The following is a 19154-nucleotide window of genomic DNA, read 5'->3' as shown; positions in this document are numbered from 1 at the left end:
ACAGGCCATGGGGGATGCAGGGGGGGTCCCAGCATTGAGGAATGCACGGGGTGGGGGGATCGGGGTATGTGGGGGGGGCGTGTGGAAGGATTGCGCTGGGGTGTGGGGGATTCGGGCTCTAGGGGTGCAGGGGGGGGTCCGAGCGGGAGGGGCTGCATGGGGGGGATTGGGGCACTGGGGGTGTGTGGGGAATGGGGGGGGGCATGGGGGTGATTGGGGCATTGGGGGTGTGTGGGGAATGGGGGGGGGGCATGGGGGTGATTGGGGCATTGGGGGTGTGTGGGGAATGGGGGGGGTGTGGGGGGATTGGGGCATTGGGGGTGTGTGGGGAATGGGGGGAGGCATGGGGCCACCAGGGGTGTTGAAGGGGCCCTGGGGGTGCGGAGCCCTTAGGGACAGCCTGGGGGGTGGCACTGGGGGGGTCATGGGCAGAGGGAAGCCCCTGTGGGACAGAGTGACATGGGGACACCACAGATGGGGGGGTGACCCCGCCGAGGGGCTCCGCTCTCACCCCGCCACCCTTCCACTGCAGCGGGGACCTTGGGGAGGTCACCATGTCCCAGCCCATCACCTGCCTCAAGGTGAGTCCTGTCCCTGTCCCCCATCTTGGGGGGCACGAGGGCCACCCCCACCTTTTACAGCATTTAACCCTTTCCCATCTGCCCTTCCCACCCCACCAGCAGCAGGGGGATGGCGGGGAGAGCCCCCCCCCACCGCCACCATCACCGGGATCCCCGCGGGAGACACTGTTCCGGCAGGGGAACGGGGTCACCTACCGCATCCCGGCTTTGCTCTACGTCCCCCCCGCCGCCACCTTCCTGGCCTTCGCCGAGAAACGCTCCTCGCCCAGGGACGAGGACGCCGAGTACCTGGTGCTGCGCCGGGGCCGGCGGCACGGCTCCTCCGTCGAGGTAAAAAACCCAACGTGGGTTGTAGGAACAAGCCGGGAGCGATGGCGGGTGGTTTTGGGGTCCGGTGACACCGCTGCGTCCCGTGGCTGAGCCCCCGCGTCCCTCCTCGCCCGCAGTGGGGTCCGGTGGAGGAGCTGTCGGCGTTGGCGCTGCCCGGCCGCCGCACCATGAACCCTTGTCCCCTCTACGACGCGACGAGCGGCACCGTCTTCCTCTTCTGCATCTGCGTGGAGCGGGGCAAGACGGAGCGGTGCCAGATCTGGCGTGGGCGCAGCGCCGCCCGCCTCTGCTACGCCGCCAGCCCCGACGGCGGCCGCGCCTGGAGCCCGCTGCGGGACGTGACGGACGAAGCCGTCGGCGCTGACCTGTCGCGTTGGGCCACCTTCGCCGTGGGGCCGGGCCACGGGGTGCAGCTGGACTCGGGGCGCTTGGTCGTGCCGGCCTACGCCTACTCGGCGCGCGGCGTCGTGCCGCTGCCGTGCTGCACCCGCCAGCGCGCCCTCGTCTTCTACAGCGACGACGGCGGGCGCAGCTGGCGCAAGGGCGGCCCGGTGGGCGGCGGGCGCACGGGCGAGTGCCAGGTAGCCGAAATCGGGGCGAGCGATGCCCGCCAGCCCTTGCTCTACTGCAACGCCCGGGCGCCGCGGCGGTGCCGGGCCGTGGCGTTCAGCGGGGACGGCGGGGCGAGCTTCGGGCGCTCGGCGCGGTGCCCGGCACTGGCCGAGCCGCCGCGGGGGTGCCAGGGCAGCGTGGTGACCTTCACCACTGAGGACGGACACACTTGGTTACTCTACTCCCATCCCACCAACCGGCGCCGGCGCAGCGATTTGGGCATCTACGTGAACCCGTCGCCGCTGGACGGGGCGGGGTGGTGGCACCCGTGGGTGCTGCACCCGGGGCCGGCCGGTTACTCGGACCTGGCCGTTTGCCCCGGCGGCGTTTTCGGGTGCTTGTTCGAGTGCGGCGCCGCCAGCGCCTGCGAGGAAATCGCCTTCTGCCTCTTCGCCCTCGAGCAGAACCTCAAAGCTTTTTAAAACGGACCCATTTTAGGGGCGGGGGATCACTCTGGACCTCACCAGGGACGTTTGGGATGCGCAGGAGGCTCAGTGCCACGTAGCTTTTATTTAATTAACGCTCGGCTTTTTAATTACCCAGCGGATAGATGCGGTTGGGGACGTGGGAGGAGGTGGAGGAGCCGCTGCGGACGCTGGCACGGCACCCGGAATACCACAGCTTCACCAAAAATCAGCGTTTTTCCCCCAATAGCAGCAAAAAAGCCGAAGGTGCCACTGAAAACAGCCGGTCCCTTGGGGAAAAAATACCCAAAAATGGTTTAGTTAAAAAAATCAGCTATTCCCATATCCCTCCCATGGGGCAGAGAGAGAATTCCCCTCTTTTACCATTTTTAATCTCTTTTTCACCATTTTTAATCTCTTTTTCACCATTTTTAATCCCTTTTTCACCATTTTTAATCCCTTTTTCTTCACATTCCAGGTTCAGGGGAAAAAGCACTCAGATCTCAGGGCAGGGGGGGTTTATTCTGCTCTGTAGGGGACAGGTTGTGACATGCCAACGGTGACCTCATGTCCCCAAATAAAATCCTCCCAAAATAAGTGAAATCCAGCTGATATTGGGAAAATCCTGAGGGAGATGACCCTGCTGGGGAAGGATGCGGGGTGGCCCTGAGCGTTGTCACCTCCAGCTCTGTCCCACCGCTACATTTTGGGGACGCAGCACCTGGAAGAGAAGACGACCCTCCCCAAAAGTCATGGGGTTACTGGGGTTTTTTTTGGGGGGGAGGTTGGTCCCAGTATCCCCGTCTTACCGGTAGCGCTGGGGACAGCTGAAAAGTCCCCGCTGGGTCTCATGGGTGAAGCACAATTGGCAGCAGTGACGGGCACTGGTGCGGGGACATGGGATATGGCTGATGGGGACATGGGACATGGAGTGATGGGGACGTGGAGTATGGCTGAGTGATGGGGAGGTGGGACATGAAGTGATGGGGACATGGGACATGACTGAGTGATGGGGACGTGGAGTATGGCTGAGTGATGGGGATGTGGGACATGGAGTGATGGGGACATGGGACATGAAGTGATGGGGACATGGGACATGGCTGAGTGATGGGGACGTAGGACATGGAGCGATGGGGACGTGACATGGAGTGATGAGGAAATGGGACAGAACAGAGTGATGGGGACATAGGACATGGAGTGATGGGCATGTGGGACATGGAGTGATGGGGACATGGGACATGGCTGAGTCGTGGGGACAAGCAACAAAGAGTGATGGGGAAATGGGACAGAGCAGAGTGATGGGGACATGCAACATGGAGTGATGGGGACATGGGACATGGCTGAGTCGTGGGGACATGGGACATGGCTGAGCAATGGGATGTGGGACATGGCTGAGTGATGGGGAAGTGCGACATGGAGTGATGGGGACATGGGACATGGAGTGATGGGGATGTGGGACATGGAGTGATGGGGACGTGGGACATGGCTGAGTCGTGGGGACAAGCAACAAAGAGTGATGGGGAAATGGGACAGAGCAGAGTGATGGGGACGTGGGACATGGAGTGATGGGGAAATGGGACAGAGCAGAGTGATGGGGACATGGGACATGGAGTGATAGGGATGTGGGACATGGAGTGATGGGGATGTGGGATATGGCTGAGTGATGGGGATGTGTGGCATGCAGCGATGGGGACATTGGACATGGAGTGATGGGGATGTGGGACATGGATGAGTGATGAGGACATGGGACATGGCTGAGTGATGGGGATGTGTGGCATGGAGCAATGGGGACGTGGCTGAGCAATGGGCATGTGGGACATTGAGTGATGGCAACGTGCAACATGGGGGAGTGACGGGGACGTGGGACACAGCTGAGTGACGGGACATCAGGGACAGCTGAGCAATGGGACATGGAATGATGGGGACAAAGGACACGGCTGAGCGATGAGGACATGGGACATGGCTGAGTGATGGAACGTGGTACCCAGACCCTGGAGTGGAGGATCTCAGAGCAATGCTCACCCCAGGCTCTGCACCCATCATGCCCTTGCACCCGTCACCCCCCATGGGGCAGGACCCAGCTGGCCCCTCCCGGTCCCTGGGCGCAGGCGCAGCCACCCTGGGAGGAACCCACATTTCCTTTGGGAATGCCACCAGTTCTGGCCCAGTTTCCCTGTAAGGCTCTGGGGTGGCCATGGGCTGGGGAGGTATTTTGGGGTGCCACCACAGCGCTGTCCCTGCAGATGTGACACCTGCGTCCCTGCTCTGCTGAGGTCTTCTGCAAAAACGGGGTTTTTCCAGGGTGAGAAAGTGGTTGCGGTGGTGGTGGGAACCCAGCGGGACGTCCCCGACCCACCGCCCTCACCCCACTGGGACAGGATGGGATGGGGACAGGGCAGGATGGGGACAGGATGGAATAGGGACAGAGAAGAGTGGGACAGGTAGGAGGGGAAGAGGATGGGATGGGGACAGGCAGGGTGAGGCCAGGGAAGGATGGGGACAGGGAGGGTGGGGACAGGATGGGGACAGGGAGGATGGGGACAGGATGGGATAGGGGTGGGCAGGGTGGGGATAAGGAGGGTGAGGACCGGGAGGGTGGGGACAGGATGGGGACAGATAGAACAGGGACAGACAGGATGGGGACAGGCAAGAGGGAGGCAGGCAAGATGGGGGGCAGGATGGGATGGGGACAGGGACAAGCAGGACAGGGACAGGATGGGATGGGGACAGGGACAGGCAGGATGAGGCCAGGACAGAATGGGATGGGGACAAGCAGGATGGGGACAGGCAAGATGGGGACAGGCAAGAGGGGGACAGGCAGGATGAGGGGAGGGCAGGATGGGGACAGGGACAGGCAGGATGGGATGGGGACAGGCAGGATGGGGACAGGGAAGGATGGGGACAGGCAGGATGGGGACAGGGACAAGCAGGACAGGGACAGGATGGGGACAGGATGGGATGGAGACAGGGACAAGGACAATCAGGGTGGGGCCGGGGCACGATGGGGCCCAGCAGCACCCTCCCCCTCACCCCCAGCCAGCGTGGCGGATCCGGGGCACCCCCCAGCCCCCACCCCCCTCCCCCCAAGGCGGGGCCTCCCCGCCCCTCCCCGTCCCCCCACCCCCCACCCGCCCTCTCCCGGCTGCTGGAGGCGGCGGGCGGAGCCGGGGGGCACCGGGAGAACTGGGGCTGAGGGAACTGGGAGCACTGGGAGTACTGGGAGCCTGGGGGCGTTAGGGCTGAGGGAACTGGGAGCACTGGGAGTACTGGGAGCCTGGGAGCACTGGGGCTGAGGGAACTGGGAGCACTGGGAGCGCTGGGGCGGGGGGCACTGGGAGTACTGGGGGCGGTGGGGCTGAGGGAACTGGGAGTACTGGGAGCACTGGGGGCGCTGGGGCGGGGGGCACTGGGGGTACTGGGAGCGCCGGGGCTGGGGGGGCACTGGGAGCGCTGGGGCTGGGGGCACTGGGGGCACTGGGAGCACTGGGGGCGCTGGGGCTGGGGGCGGTGCTGGCGCTGGTGCTGCCGCCCCCCCCCGCCGCCCCCGCCGACACGTTCGCGGCCCTGAGGAGCGTGCGGGGGGCGCTGGGCGCCGAGGGCCGCCTGCTGGGCCGGCTGCGGAGCTACGTGCGGGGGGAGAGCGCCCGCCTGCGCCGCCTCGCCAGGTACCGCACCCCCACCCCCCCCAACCCCCACCCCAGCACCTAATTTTTGGGGGTGCCCCCAAATAGGACCTGAGGGTGTCGTGGGTGCCCACCCCATGTCGCAGGAGGGGGACGTGGTGCCCCCCCCGCAACCCTGGGCTGGGGACTGAGGATGTGGGTCACGGCATCCCCAAGGCTGGATATGAGCCAGCAGCGTGCCCAGGTGGCCAAGAAGGCCAATGGCATCCTGGCTTGTGTCAGCACTAGTGTGGCCAGCAGGACTAGGGCAGGGATCGTCCCCCTGTGCTCGGCACTGGTGAGGCCGCACCTCGAATCCTGGGTGCAGTTTTGGGCCCCTCACGACAAGAAAGACCTTGAGGTGCTGGAGCGAGTCCAGAGAAGGGCAATGGAGCTGGTGAAGGGTCTGGATCACAAGTGTGATGGGGAGCGGCCGAGGGACCTGGGGGTGTTTAGCCTGGAGAAAAGGAGGCTGAGGGGAGACCTTCTCGCTCTCTACAACTGCCTGAAAGGAGGGTGTAGCGAGGGGGGTCGGTCTCTTCTCCCAGGTAACAAGTGATGGGATGAGAGGAACCGGCCTCAAGTTGTGCCAGGGGAGGTTTAGATTGGAGATCAGGGACAATGTCTTCATGGAAAGGGTTGTCAAGCACTGGCACAGGCTGCCCAGGGCAGTGGTGGAGTCCCCATCCCTGGAGGGATTTAAAAGCCGTGTAGATGTGGTGCTGAGGGACATGGGTTAGCGGTGGCCTTGGCAGTGCTGGGTTAAGGGTTGGACTTGATGGTCTTAAAGGTACTTTCCAACCAAAACGATTCTGTGATTCTATCCCCACGTACCCACCAGGGATGAGGTCGACCAACCTTGATGACTCCCCACCTCTGGCTTGACCAAAAAGTGCTGGGCAAAGCTGCCCCACTATGGGGGGGGCTCAGACCCCAGACCCTACCGCAGGGGTGTCACCACCCAGGAGCATCACTCAAAGTGTCACTCAATGGGTGCCTTTTAGGTTTTATGAGAAGGTGCAGGCGTTGCACCAGGACCCTGAGGCCTTGGTGGACAACCCCTTGCTGGCCTTCGGCCTCATCAAGCGTCTCCACTCCGATTGGCCCAACATCATCTACAGTGACGAGGCCACCGAGAACACCCAGGGTATGGGGGTGATGCTCGGCCGCGTGTCCTCTCTCTCACCTGGAGAGAGCCGGGAGGTGACGGGGACTGGGTGGAGGAGCAGAGGAATGGATGAAGGAGCAGGAGAACAGGTGGTGGAGCAGGGGAATGGGTGGAGGAGCAGGAGATCGGGTGGAGGAGCAGGAGAACTGGTGGTGGAGCAGGAGAATGGGTGGAAGAGCAGCATGTGGGGTCCCCAGGGATGGAGAAGGGCTGCTAAGGGTGATTGCACCCCAAAAGCTCATTAATCCCCCTCCATGCACCCCATTACCTGCCCTCAGCACTCCATGCTGGCTTCAAGGAGGTGGAGAAGGAGCTGCCTGGAGCCGAGGACCTGGACGGGGCTGCCCGGGCACTGATGCGGCTGCAGGACGTCTATGCACTCAGCGTCAAGGGCATGGTCAACGGAGTCTTCCAGCGAGCTGGTGCCACCCGCCCACCCCTTTACAGCCCTCGCCGGCGCGTCTCCCTCTCCGCTGATGACTGCTTCCACGTGGGCAAGGTGAGGGTGAACCCCATCAACCCCCACAAAGCTTTTCCAGCCTGGGATGTCACCTCCGTAGGGGCAGATGTTGGGTTTTCTTCCTGCCCCTCTGCCTCAGCCCTCAGGCATCCACCCACCTGCCATTGCCTCTTGGCTCTCGCCCAATAACAGGGCTTCTTGTTGCTTTGTGGCTTGGGGAAGGGAAGAGATGAGCTGGTGGCCTGGGGGAGACCTCCTGCCCCAGCACCCCGGTTGGGTATGGGGTCAGCCCCTGCCCGGGGGTAAAAGTGGGTCCATAAATCCCTGGGAGAGGATTTGGGTGCTTTGATAGAGGTTTTTGATCAGGGCAGAGTCCTCTGAGTGTCACTGCAGAGCTGGGCTGGAGTGTTAGAACGTGGGATAGGGTGGGACAGGGTGGGTGGGGTGGGATGGGATGGGATGACATGTGATGAGGTGGAGGTGGAGGTGGAGATGGAGATAGGGATGGAAATGGGGACGGCGATGGAGCATGATGGATGGGGATGGAGAAGGGGATGGAGGTGGGGATGGGGATTGGGGATGGGGATGGAAATGGGGGTGGGGATGGAGATGGGGATGGAGCATGATGGATGGGGATGGAGGTGGGGATGGAGTGGGATGGATAGAGATGGGGATGGGGATGGGGATGGGACAGGATGGGTGGGAATTGCAATGGGATGGGATGACATGGCATGGGGATGGGATAGAATGGGATGGGACAGGACAGGATGAGACAGGGTAGGAATTCTTGACTCTGAGGGTGGTGAGACACTGGCCCAGGTTGCCCAGAGAAGCTGTGGCTGCCCCCTCCCTGGCAGTGTTCAAGGCCAGGTTGGATGGGGCTTGGAGCAACCTGGTCTGGTGGAAGGTGTCCCTGCCCATGGCAGGAGGGTTGGAACTAGATGATCTTTAAGGTTCCTTCCAACCTTAAAGGGATGAGATGGATGGGATGGGATGTGAGGGGACAGGGTGGGGACGGGATGCAGGCCAGGCTGGCCCAGCCGGTGGCTCCGGGCGCTGCGCTGCCTCGCAGGTGGCCTACGACATGGGCGACTACTACCACGCCATCGCGTGGCTGGAGGAGGCCGTGAGCCTCTTCCGCCTCTCCTACGGCAGCTGGAACCCCGAGGACCGCAGCAGCCTGGAGGACGCTCTGGACCATCTTGCCTTCTCCTACTTCATGGTACGGCCACGAGCCCCATCCCCACCACCCCGGTGCTCGGTGGAGCCGAACCGTGGGCAGGTGGATGCTCACGGGCTCTCTGCTCCCCCTGTCCAGGCTGGAAACATCTCCCACGCCTTGAGCCTCTCCAGGGAGTTTCTCCACTACGGTATGTGGGGCAACCTCGGATGCAGCAGGAGGAGGGGAGAGGTTTTGGGGTGTCCCCATCACCTCTGCGTGGCACCAGCTTCCTTCACCCCATTTCTTGCCCCCACGTGGGGTAATTCTCCAGGGGCCGATGCCAGGGAAGGGGGGTGATGGGGACACGGCGTTTCGGGTGACACCACCTCTCCGGCAGACCCCAGTAACCAAAGGGTGGCGAGGAACGTGGTCAAGTACGAGAAGCTGCTGGAGATGGGGACGGCGGAGAGCGCCGGACCCCTGCGCCGCCCCAACGGCACCCGCCTGCAGAGCCGCGACGCCTACGAGGAGCTGTGCCAGCGCCCGGCGGGGCAGGTGGGGCTGGCAAGGGGGTGCCATGGTCCCCCACCCCACTGCTGTCCCCCCTTTCACGCCCTCCTTGGTCCTCTCTCTCCCCAGCCGACCCCAGAGCGTCTCCCGCACCTCAGCTGCTCCTACGAGACCAACGGCAGCCCCTACCTCCTCCTCCAGCCTGCCAAGAAGGAGATGGTCCAGATCCAACCCTACGTGGCTTTGTACCACGATTTCATCAGCGACGCCGAGGCTGAGACCATCAAGGGGTTGGCAGGGCCCTGGGTGAGCTGTCCCCATCCCCAGGGATGTCCTTCTCCTGGAGCAGGGTGCTCCAAGAGCTGGTGGTCCAGGGTGGACCACCCTGAGCATGCAGAAATAGGAGGGGTTTTAAGCCAGGGCTTAGCTAAAGCCTTCTGCAGTGAGACCCTGGGCAGGATGAGCCCAGCTTAGCTCCATCTGAGCCCTCCAGAAGATTTTGGGGAGAAACCAGGTCCATGCATGTCCCTAAATGAGGGGCTGGACTTGGTGACACCCAACTGCGTTGGATCCAGCTGCTCCCACTGCTTCCATCACCCCAGTGGGACACCTCGGGGTGGGGATGTTTGGTATAAACCCACCAATTTTGACCCCGACCGGGGTTCCTGCTTGGGGTGGGGGGTCCCCATCTGCACCAACATCCCCCTCCACCATGTGTCCTCCAGCTGCAGAGGTCCGTGGTCGCTTCTGGGGAGAAGCAGCAGAAAGCCGAGTACCGGATAAGCAAGAGGTAGAAGTCACCCCGCCACCTTGTCCTCCAGCCAGCGGGACCACCATGGCCCCAGTGCCACCACCGAGGTGGCAGTGAAGCCATGCTGGAGAGGCCTGGGTCCTCCACGCCCAGCAGTGCTGTGAGGGTTAAGCTCAGCCACACGTGGACCTGGGGGGGGCTGAAGGTGGGGTGGTCCCACAGCGCCTGGCTGAAGGACACCGTTGACCCCGCGGTGAGGGCATTGGAGCAGCGCATTGCTGCAGTCACCGGCCTGGACCTGCGGCCACCCTACGCCGAGTACCTGCAGGTGGTCAACTATGGGTTGGGAGGCCACTACGAGCCACACTTCGACCACGCCACGGTTAGGGAGCTGCTGGGGTGCTCGTGGGATTGTGGCCAGGGTGGTTCCTGCGGTGCTCTTGGGGTGATCCTGGGATGGTTCCTGGGGTGGTCTCTCAGATGGTCACCAGGGTGGGCTTCTGGGATGGTCCCTGGGATGTTCCTGGAGGTGGTCCATGGGGAGATCCCTGGGATGTTCCTGGAGGTGGTCCATGGGGTGATCCCTGGGGTGGTCCCTGGGATGTTCCTGGAGGTTGTCCATGGGGAGATCCCTGGGATGTTCCTGGAGGTGGTCCATGGGGTGATCCCTGGGATGTTCCTGGAGGTGGTCCATGGGGTGATCTCTGGGGTGGCCCTAGGATGTTTCTGGAGGTGGTTATTGGGGTGCTCCCCATGGTGCTCCAGGGGAGGCCCCTGGATGGTCCCTGGTGGTGTCCCCATGGTGACTCCTGGGATGTTCCCTGAGACGTTCCTGGAGGTGGTCCTTAGGGTGGTCTCTGTGATGGTCCCTCAGACGTTCCTGGAGGTGGACCCTGGGATGGTCCCCCTGGGGGGTGGTCCCCATGGTGCTCCTGGGATGGTTGCCAGGGGTGATCCCTGGGATGGTCCTTGGGAAGGGAGGGAGGAAGGAGGTGAGGAAGGATGGAAGGAAGGAGAGAGAGAAGAAGGGAGAGGGAGGGATTTCCCCAGGGGTGGCTCAGAGCCATCAGCTCTGGTAGGGCGTGAGGTGCCTCCAGGCCAAGCCGGGTCAGGTGGGACTGACTGTCCCCACGGGACTGACTGTCCCCACCTCCTCGCTCTTGGGGCAGTCCAGGAAGAGCCCCCTTTACAGAATGAAGTCGGGCAACAGGATCGCCACGGTCATGATCTACGTGAGTGTCCCCCAACCTGCACGGTCATCAGTAGGGTTCAGAGTGAACGGGATTTGAGATGGGGGGGGACAGCCCTAAATCAGCCCGTGGTGGGGTGTGAAATGACAACAACTGTGGAGTATTTAAGAGCTTGGGCCACGCTGTAGTGAGGGAAGCGCGGTGGGGGACCATGGGAGGGTCCGTGCCTCAGTTTCCCTACGCGAAGCAGCCGTATCCCAGGGGAGGGGGAGGGCCCTGGCTCATATTTTTGCTCCTTTTCCAGCTGAGCTCGGTGAAGGCTGGCGGCTCCACCGCCTTCATCCACGCCAACTTCAGTGTGCCCGTGGTTAAGGTGAGGGGGGGACCCACACAAGCCCCCCCCAGAGCGGGGAAGGTGGGGAGGATGCTGCTCTCTGGTGTCTCATCTCTCACAGGGAGCTGTGGCGGAGCCTGTCCCAATGCCAAACCCCAACCTCGGGGCTCCCAGCTCTGTTTTGGGGTGCTAAACCCTGATCCCACAGCTCCCAGCTCTGTTTTAGGGTGCCAAACCCTGATCCCACAGCTCCCAGCTCTGTTTTAGGGGTGCCAAACACCAATCCTACAGCTCCCAGCTCCGTTTTGGGGTGCTAAACCCTGATCCTACAGTTCCCAGCTCTGTTTTGGGGGTTCCAAACCCCAATTCAGGGGCTCCCAGCTCTGTTTTGGGGTGCCAAGCCCTGATCCCACAGCTCCCAGCTCTGTTTTGGGGTTCCAAACCCCAATCCCAGGACTCCCAGCTCTGTTTTGGGGTTCCAAACCCCAATCCCCAGGGCTCCCAGCTCTGTTTTGGGGGGCCAAACCCTGATCCCACAGCTCCCAGCTCTGTTTTGGGGGTGCCAAACACCAATCCTACAGCTCCCAGCTCTGTTTTGGGGTGCCAAACCCTGATCCCACAGCTCCCAGCTCTGCTTAGGGGTGCCAAACCCCAACCCCAGAGCTCTCAGCTCTATTTTGGGGTGCCAAATCCCAATTCTGGAGCTCCCAGCTCTGTTTTGGGGTGCTAAACCCTGATCCCACAGCTCCCAGCTCTGTTTTAGGGGTTCCAAACCCCAATCCTGGGGCTCTTGTCTGTGTTTTGGTCTGCCAAAAAGCCAATCTTGGGGATCCCAGCTCTATTTTGGGGTGCCAAAATCCCAACCCCAGGACTCCCAGCTCTGTTTTAGGGGTGTCCCACCCCAGCCCTTGGGCTCCTGGCTCTGTTTTGGGGTGCCAAGCCCTATGCTGGGGCTCCTGGCTCTGTTTTAGGGGTACCAAACCCCAACTCCAGGGCTCCCAGCTTCATTTTAGGGGTTCAAAACCCCAATTCTAGGGCTCCCAGGTCTGTTTTGGGGTGTCAAACCTCAACCCCAGTGCTCCCAGCTCCATTTTAGGGGTTCCAAGCCCCAACCCTTGGGCTTCTGCCTGTTTTGGGATGCTAAACCCCAATCCCCAGGGCTCCCAGCTCTGTTTTAGGGGTGCCAAATCCCAATTCTGGGTCTCCTAGCTCTGTTTTGGGGTGCTAAACTCCAGCCCCAGGGCTCCCAGCTCTGTTTTGGGGTGCTAAACCCTGATCCCACAGCTCCCAGCTCTGTTTTAGGGTTTCCAAACCCCAATTCTGTGTCTCCCAGCTCTGTTTTAGGGGTTCCAAACCCCAGTTCAGGGGCTCCCAGCTCTGTTTTGGGGTGCCAAACCCCAACCCCAGAGCTCCCAGCTTTGTTCTGGGGGTTCCAAACCCCAATTCTGGGGCTCCTGGCTCTGTTTTGGGGTGCCAAACCCCTCTCTCCTCCGCAGAACGCGGCTCTCTTCTGGTGGAACCTGCGGAGGAACGGGGACGGTGACGGGGACACTCTGCATGCCGGCTGCCCCGTCCTGGCTGGGGACAAGTGGGGTGAGATGGTGGCCAGTGTCACCCTGGTGTGACTCTGCTGGTGGGGGGGGCAAGAGGGGCTGGGAACCCAGAAAAATCCGGGATAATCAGGGAAAAAAAAAGTCACCGATACCGGAGTGGGGTCGGAGAGGGGCGCAGGGGGACGGAGGCAGACGGGGGGTCCTTGTCCTTGTCCCTTGTAGTGGCCAATAAGTGGATCCACGAGCACGGGCAGGAGTTTCGGCGGCCATGCAGCGCCAACCCCCAGGACTGAGCTGCTGTGGGCTCCAGGATGTGGCACCCATGGGTGGCAAAGCCACCACGACGCGGCGTGTCCCCAAGGCCGCAGCAAGAGGAGGGAGGGAAGGGGGTGGCAGCGGTGCAGGGGGGTGGTGGCACTTGCTCAGCTGTGGCCAATCCGGTGAAAATAAAGTCAAACGACACTAAACTGGAGTCTGGGGGAAACACCCTGATGGGATGATGTGGGGGGGCGTGTGTCTGTGTCCCCCCACCCACCCCTGATTCCAACCTGGACCTTAAAAGCACCCTCAAGCCCCCTCCTCCAGTGCAGTCATGGAGGGGAGGGGAAAAAGCAAAAGCTGTGGCTAAAGTATCCCCCCTCCCCCGCATCCTCCCCACCTCGGAGCACAGAGAAGGGATGGGGGAATATTTCAGATGATGAGACGCTTCCATGAGTCACTGGAAAAACTCAAGGCTTGGGGCTGGCCCTGGGACTGGCCCAGGAACAGCCGGATTGACTCCCTTCCTCCTCCACGGGCTGCTCTGAGGAGCCCGAGTCCTGCAGCTGAGGGGAAGAATCCCAGACTGGTTTGGGTTGGAAGGGACCTTAAAGATGATCCAGTTCCAACCCCCCTGCCATGGGCAGGGACACCTTCCACCAGACCAGGTTGCTCCAAGCCCCATCCAACCTGGCCTTGAACACTGCCAAGGAGGGGGCAGCCACAGCTTCTCTGGGCACCCTGGGCCAGGGTCTCACCACTCTCACAGTCAAGAATTTCTTCCTAAGATCTCATCTCAGTCTCCCCTCTTTCAGTTTAAAACCGTTCCCCCTCGTCCTGTCACTCCATGCCCTTGTAAAAAGCAACTCTCCAGCTTTCCTGTAGCCCCTTCAGGCACTGGAAGGTGCTAGAAGGTCTCCCCGGAGCCTTCTCTTCTCCAGGCTGAACAGCCCCAGCTCTCTCAGCCTGTCTCCAGAGCAGAGGGGCTCCAGCCCTCTGAGCATCTTCGTGGCCTCCTCTGGACTCGTTCCAACAGCTCCGTGTCCTTCTTGTGTTGGGGGCCCCAGAGCTGGACGCAGCACTGCAGGGGGGGTCTCCCGAGAGCGGAGCAGAGGGGCAGAATCCCCTCCCTCGCCCTGCTGGCCACGCTGCTGGGGATGCAGCCCAGGACACCGTTGGCTTTCTGGGCTGCCAGCGCACGTTGCCGGCTCATGGTGAGCTTCTCGTCACCCATCACCCCCAAGTCCTTCTCCTCAGGGCTGCTCTCCATCCATTCTCCACCCAGCCTGTGTTTGTGCTTGGGATTGCCCCGACCCACGTGCAGGACCTGCATGAAAGAAGAAGTTCCTACCCCAGGCTTTTCACAAATGCTTTATTTGGAGGCGAGAGAAACAGACACTGAACAAGACACGAAGAGGATGATGCTGACACGGGACACGGCGCGCGGTCTCCGCAGAACTGACACACACACACACACACACACACACACATTTTCCTTTTGGAAACAGCAGCACGTGGTAAGGGGTCACCTCACCAGCCTGGGAAAGCTTGGCCTAAACCAGCCAAGCATCCAACAGCAAAGCTGGGAGCAACCAGCCGAGCGCTATCCCGCAGGTTTTGATGCCTTAGGGCCAAGGTGCTGAGGGTGCAGCGGTACCGGACGGATCAGGGGGACAATGACGGCCAAGGGAGCAGGTTTGGACAACACAAACGGCAGCTTCAGGTTGTGAGCAGAGCGCCAGGCTCAAAGACGGGTGTTAGGATGCACCAGGGCCAAGTTGTCTTGGAAATGGCAACCCATAAACTATTTTTTTTGACCTTACCTGAAGATCTAGGTCTAGATTTTTGGGAGCGTTGAGCGCCAGTTCAAACCAGTGAATGGCTGATTGCCAGACACCTCCGAAGATCTCTCCTCCCACACCCTTCAACACCCAAGACAAAGGGCAGTAGAGGAGGGGAGGAGAAACACCAGGGCTAAAGTTGAGGAGGTGGAAAGCACCAGCACAAAGCTGTTTGCTGTTCCACAGAATCACAGAATCAATCGGGTTGGAAGAGCCCTCTGGGCCCATCGAGTCCAACCATTGCCCTGACACCACCATGTCAACTAGACCATGGCACTAAGTGCCATGGCCAGTCTTTTCTTAAACGCCTCCAGAGATGGTGACTCCACCACCTCCCTGGGCAGCCCCTTCCAATGGCTAATGACCCTTGCTGAGAAGAAATGCTTCCTGATGTCCAACCTGAACCTCCCCTGGCAAAGCTTGAACCTCCCCTGGTGAAGCTGGGGTGTTCCAACACCTGCTGGGTGCTCCCCCATTCACTGAAGACCCTGTTGAATGTGGCAGTATGAAGTTCTTGGGGTCCTGGGATGGTCTCGCTGAACGAGAAGCCAACAAGCGCCTCTGCCCTATTGCAACGGCTCAGCCCTGCCCTGCAGAGAGAGGAAAAGCAAGGAGGTTCACTCTGACCTGCCCCAGTGTGGTACTTACTGGGCGCTACTGGTGTTACCAACGCGATCCCTCACAAGAACACGACCTCTGAGAGCTCCTTAACCATGAGCTCAGTTTAGAATCACTCCATGTTTCACTGTAACCCCTATTTTTTTTTAGAGGGTGTCTCAGTTGCACAGAAAGTGACCTCCAGTCACAAGAAGCGTCGGTATTTTTAATTGGCTTTGGTATCATCTCCCACTCACTCCACACCCGGACCAGGGCAGGCTGAAGACAAAAAAAGACAAGGCTCAAAAAAAAAAAGGCGAGCTCCCAACAACGGGATTCGGCAGCGGTTTGAACACCGAGTGTCTGCGTCTGTACGTATCTGTACCCAACAATGTCAATGCTCCTGGAACCTACAAGTCACCAAGGGTTTTGTCCTTCCACTAGACGAGGTTGCTCCAAGCCCCATCCAACCTGGCCTTGAACACTGCCAGGGAGGGGGCAGCCACAGCTTCTCTGGGCAACCTGGGCCAGGGTCTCACCACTCTCACAGTCAAGAATTTCTTCCTAAGATCTCATCTCAATCTCCCCTCTTTCAGTTTAAAACCGTTCCCCCTCGTCCTGTCACTCCATGCCCTTGTAAAAAGCCCCTCTCCAGCTTTCGTGTAGCCCCTTAAGGTACTGGAATGTGCTAGAAGGTCTCCCCGGAGCCTTCTCTTCTCCAGGCTGAACAGCCCCAGCTCTCCCAGCCTGTCTCCAGAGCAGAGGGGCTCCAGCCCTCTGAGCATCTTCGTGGCCTCCTCTGGACTCGCTCCAACAGCTCCATGTCCTTCTGTTGGGGCCCCAGAGCTGGACGCAGCACTGCAGGGGGGGTCTCCCAAGAGCGGAGCAGAGGGGCAGAATCCCCTCCCTCGCCCTGCTGGCCACGCTGCTGGGGATGCAGCCCAGGACACCGGTGGCTTTCTGGGCTGCCAGCGCACGTTGCCGGCTCCTGGTGAGCTTCTCGTCACCCATCACCCCCAAGTCCTTCTCCTCAGGGCTGCTCTCCATCCATTCTCTGCCCAGCCTGGATTTGTGCTTGGGATTGCCCCGACCCACGTGCAGGACCTTGCACTTGGCCTTGTTGAACTCCACGCGGTTCGCACAGGCCCAGCTCTCCAGCCTGTCCAGGTCCCTCTGGATGCCATCCCTTCCCTCCAGCCTCCCAAACTGCACCTTCAGCTCCTGCCAAGCCTTGGGATATTCCATCGTGAAAGCTGCCACTGACCCTCAATCCAACAACTGGAACAAAAGCAAAAGAGGTTTCTAATTCCCCCTCCACCCACCCACACGCTGTCCCTGTAGTCACCTTGTTTTTTTGAAGCCAGCAACTACACGAGTCCCTGAACCTACTCTGCGCAAGTCAGGACTGAGAGCTTGGCACGGAGCGAGGCCACATTAAAGAGGCTGTTGAAATATTTATTTTTTCTACTCACTTCTCAGACATTAACAACAAAATATTATTCTGGGGAGCCCACAGGATTGGGAAACAGTCATTTGTTTTCCAACGGTGCTTCTACAGAACACAAAACCCATTTTCTTTTGCTTTCCACGGAGGGTTTTTTGGTTTTGGGGATTTTTTTTTAATATCTTGCAAACTGGAAAAGCAAATGAAAGGGATAACACGAGAGGCAAACGCCAGGAGTTACCGCAACGAATCACTCAAAGCCACATCCTCCAAGTTACTTCAGCACGGAGGAATGTGACTTCACCGAGATCATTCATGAGTAGGACACGCACATGCTTAACTATCCTGTGAGTGAGACTCTGGACACACACTATTAGCTCAGTCTCTAACAATTTGACCACAGGAGTCATCTGGAAAGGACCAAAAATGATGCCAATCTTCAGGATACAGCTGGGGAAAGTGCTGTTTTGCATCTCAGCGACTGAAGATCCATTTAATCCCGTCAGTAATTAAACCAGGGGTGGACATCACATCAAAGTCACAGTAAATTAACACAATAATTAACACGGTGACTTACAAGGGAAGCGCAGGGAGCCAGCGATTGCTCTTTTAACACCTGAGTGTCAACGGCCGAAGCGCCAGGAGAGAGGAGAGCTCTCTGCAACAAAACTTTCTTATCTCTAACCCAGGCCTTTCCCCACCCTGATGTGTCAGGGAAGGGACTTGGAGCACGGCCACGACTGCCATGTCCAGGACTCACACGTGAATGAATCAGAGGAGGTGAGTGGCTCTTCACCAGGGTGAACGCCAACGTGAAACCGGGCTTTGCCACCTCTTCGTGTCGTCTCCCCACCTGCACCTCACAAGTGCCAAGAATTCACGTTGGCTCTTGTCCCAGGACGCAGACACACATCGCAGCTCCCAAACCAGGCCAGCAGCAGAACTCTGCCTCAGCAAAACAGCGTTAGAATACTGCTTTCAGCCTACAGCAAAGGGTTATGGACACAAGGCAAAAAAAAAGACAGATTTTGGACATCCACCAGCAAAAATATTGAGGAAAACTGCTCCAAACCGTGTCTGCTCTTGTGCTCAAGTGTGATTCTGAGGTGAAAGCAACCTGACAGCTGGCTGTGGGTAATTTAACCCTGAAGAAAAGCTCTCTGGGTGTCTACTGCATTTATGTGGAGATACGGAAGGCAGGGAGCGAAAGGATCTAGGAAGTGATGGTGAAAACAAGGTCTTTCCTCCTCTGCTTGGACTCCAAACTCTTCCAGGGTTTTATCTATGGTATTTTTTTTTCATCCAAAGGCCCTGATCTCTGCTCAGTTGTGTGTAGCAGCTACAAGCATAAACACATTCCAGGCACAGGCAAATTGCCTGCAGGCCACGGTGTTACTGCTGCTCTTGGGTCTTCCCCGTGAAGGCAGGCCCAGAGTCCCCTGCCTCTTATGTGTCTGCAGTAGATAGAGTTATCCAGGCTATTTTTCTCAGTGAGAACTTGAAACGACTCTGAAATGGAGCTCACGGTCCCCCCTCACCTTTTTGTTTTACAGTCCCATCCAACTTTGCACAGGGAAGGAGCATCTAGGCTGTTCCCACAGCTTAACTCATAAGGCGCCAGCCTGAGACGAAGCCTGAGCTCCCAACGAAGCCGATTCCTCGTCTGCTTTAGGGGAAAGAAATGTGTATATAAAAAAAAACCAAACCTAAGGGGCACTTCAAAGACAATTAGATGATTCCACGGAGCAATCCTGAAGCCTTTGGCTACGCTGCAATGCCCTCGGTGGATCTGGACTGCCAACGGTCCCTTTTGCAGTTGGGTCCAAGAAAGCCTGAGAATCGATGGAGATAGGTATGATCGACTACTTGGGATTTCAGGAGGTCTTTCCTTGTGGCAGCAGAGAGGAGCCCACTTCCAAGGGCCTGAAGAGCTTTTCATGGTCTTCAGAACAAGCTGCTTCCCAGCAAGGAAGTCCCTAAGCATTTACACATTCTGGAGAACTAGTTCTAGGGGATGAATCTCACACCAACTTCTCACTGCTGCTGAACTGGAGAGATGAAAGGATATGGATACATCACAGTGGCCTCTGGTGCAGTTTATTTACAACAGGATTCAGTGCTGGAGAACACCGGGGTATTAACAAGCAGGAAACACACTAGGAGGGAAAAAGAAGAGTGGAAGAGAGGTCACATGTTAAAATCAAGGTCTTCTCTGCAGATATTTGACTCTGCAACACCCTAAATTTAGCTGATTACCCCAGATGAAACAAGGCCAAAAGGAGTCTGTCACGCAGGTT

General features: G+C 59.4%; 3 protein-coding genes across 4 annotated transcripts in view; 2 read left to right on the top strand and 1 right to left on the bottom strand.

Annotated features, from left to right (window-relative positions):
* Window positions 1-439: 439 nt before the first annotated feature.
* NEU3 (neuraminidase 3) lies at window positions 440-2485 on the top strand. 2 transcript variants are annotated; one of them, XM_068419123.1, is made up of 3 exons: window positions 440-581; window positions 684-911; window positions 1028-2485. In XM_068419123.1, the coding sequence occupies exons 1-3, from the start codon at window positions 555-557 to the stop codon at window positions 1943-1945; spliced, it is 1173 nt and encodes a 390-aa protein (XP_068275224.1). In that variant the 5' UTR covers window positions 440-554; the 3' UTR covers window positions 1946-2485. The 2 variants fall into 2 exon arrangements, with proteins under 2 accessions (XP_068275224.1, XP_068275215.1); XM_068419114.1 differs by having other exon boundaries at window positions 681-911.
* P4HA3 (prolyl 4-hydroxylase subunit alpha 3) lies at window positions 2074-13080 on the top strand. The gene is made up of 14 exons (XM_068395344.1): window positions 2074-2194; window positions 5376-5592; window positions 6594-6736; window positions 7036-7256; window positions 8290-8439; window positions 8536-8587; window positions 8777-8934; window positions 9019-9195; window positions 9615-9679; window positions 9863-10022; window positions 10810-10872; window positions 11135-11203; window positions 12661-12757; window positions 12940-13080. Exons 1-14 carry the CDS (start codon window positions 2074-2076, stop codon window positions 13008-13010), a joined length of 1764 nt encoding a protein of 587 aa, XP_068251445.1. The 3' UTR covers window positions 13011-13080.
* Window positions 13081-14333: 1253 nt separating this feature from the next.
* PPME1 (protein phosphatase methylesterase 1) overlaps window positions 14334-19154 on the bottom strand; it is a 40990-nt gene continuing 36169 nt past the window's right edge. The window contains exon 14 of the mRNA XM_068419137.1: window positions 14334-19013. Within this exon, the coding sequence (XP_068275238.1) occupies window positions 18995-19013 (19 nt within the window). The 3' untranslated portion in view covers window positions 14334-18994. The remainder of the gene's footprint in view (window positions 19014-19154) is intronic.

The sequence above is a fragment of the Nyctibius grandis genome, chromosome 2, assembly GCF_013368605.1.
Source record: "Nyctibius grandis isolate bNycGra1 chromosome 2, bNycGra1.pri, whole genome shotgun sequence".
In the NCBI taxonomy this organism is placed as follows: domain Eukaryota; kingdom Metazoa; phylum Chordata; class Aves; order Nyctibiiformes; family Nyctibiidae; genus Nyctibius; species Nyctibius grandis.
Note: the sequence above shows the minus strand (reverse complement) of the source record. Positions and strands in the feature narration are given on the sequence as shown.